The following is a 5,360-nucleotide window of genomic DNA, read 5'->3' on the forward strand; positions in this document are numbered from 1 at the left end:
GTGTGTGTGTGTGAGAGAGACTCACCCTTGGCCATTCGGTTCAGCACCATGTCAATGAGGATGTACGTGCCAGTCCTGCTAGTGCCATCACTGTGGGAGTGGCAGAGATAAATAGTAAAGCTGTGAGTGCATGTTATTCTCCAAAATATTTACCTCAATCTTCTTTCCAAACACATATTATTCATATTTGTCATATTGTATGTTCACGGAAATCTGACATTAATCTTTTTTATTTAATTTTTTTACCTGCAGTGAACGATGATTGGACAGGAACGACCTCTGTAACATTTATTCACCTTCCTGAAAAGCAGGAACAAGGGACAGCAGAGAAAGAAAGGAGAACAAAGAACAGGAAAAAAAGGCTTAATTGTAAATTATTTATGCCGCCGAACTTTGTTATCGCAACTAACCTTGTTCACATATTCAGTGAATGTCAGTAATCAAGACATTAATAAATGCATACAACACAACTATTAATGTCTCTTGAGCAGGTTCAGGAACGTGTCCACTGTGGTTAAATTAAAGGCAATGAGAAGAAAATACAATGTGACCGAGTAGGAAGGATAAAGGATGGAAAGACACACGTTAATGACAGATGAAAACAGTAAGATTAGGAATGATGATTTGAAACGTCAGGACAGGAGAACATAGAAACTGCATGAGGTTGTGGAGGACAGCGAGATGGTAAAACAGGAAAGAATAGGTGGAGAGGAAGCCACAAATTCACTGTCCCTCTTGCAGTAGCCAGTCACACCTGCCAATGCTCATTTTTGTGACTATGCAACTGGAGCCAGAGTACTAGCTGCAAACCACAAAAATGACACTGGGAGATGTTAAAATACAAACCTATCAACCTGAACACTGAGAGAGAGAAAGCTGAGATGATGGATGGGATATGAAATGTACAACCCAGGGGTCTTAATTGATTTCACACCATGCAGAATGACAGGGAAGATAGGAAACGATAGGTGTGATGAAGGTGATCTTGAGGATTCAAACCCACTGATGCGTTAGGGTTGCAGCGTGTCACCGCAACATCACACACACACACACTGCATCCTGACCACCTGTTTGCTCCGTTTTGTGTTTAGTTATCGAAAATGACTGAATCTTGTTGCACCTGTTGAAACCAAAAGCACGTATGTGGGGATAGTCTGTGTGTGCTTCTATATGTAATTGCGTAGTTTCTTACCTGCGGAAGTCGAGCAGCGGTCGGGTGGAGGTGGGGATGCCATCAGCCGGCCAGCTCAGCAGGTGAAACTGCGTCAAGGTTCTGGTCTCCTGCGTCTGGACGTTCTTCAGGTAGAAGCTACGCACAAGGAAATCCTTACACCAGATGTGCTCTGACACCAGGTTCACCTGAACGACACAAAGGGACAGAGAGGGGAGAAAAAAGAGAGGAAGGGGTGGTAGAGATATGGACAAGATGGTAAAAAAAATCTGACTTGATTGGAGAAGAAGTCTCCACATAGACAAAAACTGAAAGCTCCACTTAAACTTAGGAGATCACATATGAAATAACACCAATTATCCCAAATGATTTACTATGCGCATATAAAATGGGACTGTAGCATATACAGGACATATACATTTTTATTTTTTGAAGACTCATTTTTTTTGTGATGTGACAAAATAAATGTATAAGTAACGCTGGCTTACCACCAGGGGGAGACATACCAACAAAGAGCGTGCAGAGGTTGACATTTGGACATTTTTACTGTTTTCATAAGGTTTTTTTTATGTCAAATTCCTCATTTAAATCATGTTAAACATTTTTTTTGACTATGGATAAGTTTCTTCTCTCCTACACCTAAGAGACTTATTAAGTCTCTCCATGCTAATACAACTCAAGCAGCTACTGCAATGTTCACTAACGTTCATCAGATCACAGCGAGTAAGGTAAATGACATGAGGGGTGCTGCGGCTGATCATGAGATAATACAGATTGAAGGCAGCTGGGCCAAATTTTTTATGTGGACCATAATTTGGACCTATGTGCAGGGAAGCTCTACCTATTACGCTGAATGCTTGTTACTAGAAAAGCATCATAAAACGACACTGCACCGTAGGTGAAATAAAAGTTTATGAGCGACAACAGGAAATTAACCTCATAGATGTGGTAGAGTGATGAGCCCTCATCAGGCCAGTATCGCTCGCACTGTTTCTCTCCATCCTCCACCAGAGCCGTCATCATCACTATCACTGTGCAGCCGTTCTCCCACACCATCTGTGGGTTGGAGAGAACACACATGGATGTATAAACACACACCCCTGATTGTCACATTCAAATAAATCTGTGACATCTGTAAGTGACAAGGCAGATTTCCTGAAGAGGGATTGAATGGTTCAGTGGCCTACATCGCTTTAATGTGTCACTACATGGCAAGTAAATCCACTAAATTGGGAGCACGACAGAAAAAGAGGCAGAAACAACAGACAGAAAAACAGAAACAACAGGGTGGGAAGATTTCTACTGACCTGCCAGAAATCAGCGACAGTGTGAGCGAGTGGTCCCTGTGTGGCGATATAAGCTGGCTGGCGAGGGTCGTGATCAAACTGTGGGTTAAAAAGGAAAAGAAAGAGAGACAAGTTTCTTAGGTTTTAAGCTCAAATAGATTAGGAATATATTCACGTAATGTGGTTACAAATACACAAGACAGTATCTTAAAGATCTTAGTATTGTATTCATCTGTAACTCTGCCTCTTGGGCACCACATAGTAACAGCACTGACAAGATTAACAAAGGTATGTGGAAGAAAGTTAACTGTGCTGTGTAATGGTAAATGGATTGAATGTTGTGCTTGTATACTGATAGAGAGGAAGGGTTTAGCACAGGCTTTGGTGCCGCAGACTGAAAAACAGGATAGCCAAAATATTCACAGTTGTGAAGACCTTATTTCTTGTTGAATCTTCATATTTCATTAGGGGACAAATCACTTTAAATGTTTTGGATTGTTTGAAGGATTCTTACAATGATGCTGGCGTTAATGTAGTCTTGTTTATTGGAGTTTACTTCAGACTTCAGCTTCACCCGAGAGTGATCATCTGTAAAGGAAAATAAAAAGTCACTGAATGACTCTATTTTTCCCCATTTTCCACTTACTGTGCAGTTTTAGTTTAGTGAAATGCATGGGATTGGTACGGTGCTGTACATCTGTACATCTGATATTTGCATGCAGTGGTGGAAGAAGTAAACAGATCCTTCACTTAAGTAAACATACACAAGTATTATCAGATAAATCTATACTTAAAGTATCAAAAGTAAATGTAGTCATTATGCAGAATGGCTCCTTTCAGAGTGTTATATCATAGAATATTATATTCTGTTTTTATCACTAACGACTACATGTAAGAGCCTTTTAATGCTGGAGCCTTTTAATGTAGGTAACTTGTAACTATGATTGTCAAATAAATAAATGTAGAGGAGTAAAAAGTACCATGTTTCACTCTGAGATGTGAAGGAGTAAGAGTAAAGCATACAAATAGTCAAGTAAAGTACAAGTATGTCAAGATTGTACTTAAGTACAGTACTTGAGTAAATGTACTCAGTTACATTCCCACCACAGAAATGATCAGACAGAGTGGCACATTGGTAAACTCACAGGGGAGTGATTCAGCGTGTCTGTTTTTGTCCATGTTGCTCGGGCCTTGAGCCACAGCAACTGAATTGGGATCAGCCTGGTAGGAGCACAAAGCTTCCCACTCTTTCTGAAGGCGGTCCTTATTACGCAGGTGATCCTCCATATACGCCTAACGGAGAGATGACATACAAATAAAATGTAGGTGGTTAATATTTACTAAACAAGTAAAAGGATGATTTTTTCTACAGCAAGAGATTACTTTGCTGCATCAGGAGCCACATTTTCTCACCAGTATCATGTGACCAGTAGAGATGTCCATGTTCGACTGGGCGGGCTCCTCGCTCCAGGACGGGGTGGAGCTATGGGTGGAGGACGGGCTGTGCTGAGGACCATCGCTGAACTGGGAGGAAACACTGCTGACGCGGGATGTGTCTGTACCCCTTCGACCACCAGCACCCGTGGCTATGGCGGACCCCGCCACGCTCCCAACACCCACACATTCCTGGCGGCACATGGAGGATTTGGATGCCATGTGCTGCCGACATAGCTCCTGAACGGAAAATAAGGAGAGGGAGAGGTAGAACGACAAAAACATTTATTTTTTTTATTTTTTATTATTTGATGCCAGAGCTGCAACTTTTTAGTAAATCCATTAGTATCAACATTGATTAGTTAAATAATCAGTTACTGTATAATTGTATGTTCTAAATATCAGAAACTGCATTAAGAATTCTTTCATAGAGCTGTAACCAGAGAGACATTTCTTTATTATATATGCTATGAATAACAAATGTAAATTCACACATTTATTGCCCTTTTGACCATACATGATGTGGTTTCTTATACTTACAATCCATTATAGAATCAAGACATTGACACCAAAGTTAAAAAAACAAAACAACAAAACCTCTGGGAAATTATATAAAATGTTTTTTTAATCAGTCCTGGATCTACATACGCTGCCTTACCTGGTAGTCAAAGTGTGTTTCTGCTCCTCCCTCTGGCCCCAGGCCAAGCTTGCCATTGGCCACTTGCTGAGTGTAGTGCCTGAGGCAAGCTACCGCCATGGCCAATACCAGCACGCCTCCTACGACTGCCATGGAAACAAGGGTGATGACTGTCCCACTGGAGCCCTCGGAAACCCTGGTTACCTGAGGGAGACCCCGTGCATCTGTCCTCTGGGAAAAAGACATCATAAAGAGTGTTGAGTCAGATATAGAGTGGGGGGAAGAACACAAAGAAAACAGATTACTGCTTCACTTAAGCGCTATCTCCATTTGTTGACATGCACATCTCGCCTTTTGATAGTAGTAAACCCAAGCTAAGCTACCCTGGGGAATCTGCTCTCACCACTGGAATTTAAAGGTCACTCATTTCAGCACATTTGTCTCTTTGTAACTGTACATGACAGCAACGTGTGCTCAGTGAGCGGTTGATGTTGAGTTTTAAAGACAGAGGCCTGAGAAGTAAAGGGAGTATGAACTGAACCCATTAAAAAGACAACAGAAGATCCATGAAGGTCAGTGAACCAGTACACACCACCTATCCATGCTGCCATGGTGTGTCATTCCACCTCTTCTTCATCTTCTTTTCTATCTTTCAGAACAGTTTTCACTTGCGGCCATATACAACATAATTCAACATTACAGTCATGTCATTTTAATGTAAAGCAGGTGTATAGACTTGTTTAACCAGAATTCACAAGCAATGCTAATGAGAAAACGTCACTGAGGTGATTTCTCTTATCTCAGAGTACCACTCACACATACACACACACAC

The 5,360-nt window shown here is 41.3% G+C and overlaps 1 protein-coding gene across 1 annotated transcript in view; it reads right to left on the minus strand.

Moving 5' to 3' along the window:
• The window catches only part of ptprna (protein tyrosine phosphatase receptor type Na), a gene marked incomplete at its 3' end in the record, with an annotated part of 19,395 nt that overhangs the window by 1,699 nt on the left and 12,336 nt on the right, over positions 1–5,360 (minus strand). The window contains 9 exon segments of the mRNA XM_035676872.1: positions 26–90; positions 247–300; positions 1,193–1,359; positions 2,108–2,227; positions 2,479–2,556; positions 2,972–3,045; positions 3,603–3,750; positions 3,871–4,131; positions 4,550–4,759. Coding sequence (XP_035532765.1) covers positions 26–90; positions 247–300; positions 1,193–1,359; positions 2,108–2,227; positions 2,479–2,556; positions 2,972–3,045; positions 3,603–3,750; positions 3,871–4,131; positions 4,550–4,759 — 1,177 coding nt within the window.

This window comes from Morone saxatilis, unplaced genomic scaffold (genome assembly GCF_004916995.1).
Source record: "Morone saxatilis isolate NCDOM2014 unplaced genomic scaffold, NCSU_SB_2.0 Contig5, whole genome shotgun sequence".
In the NCBI taxonomy this organism is placed as follows: domain Eukaryota; kingdom Metazoa; phylum Chordata; class Actinopteri; family Moronidae; genus Morone; species Morone saxatilis.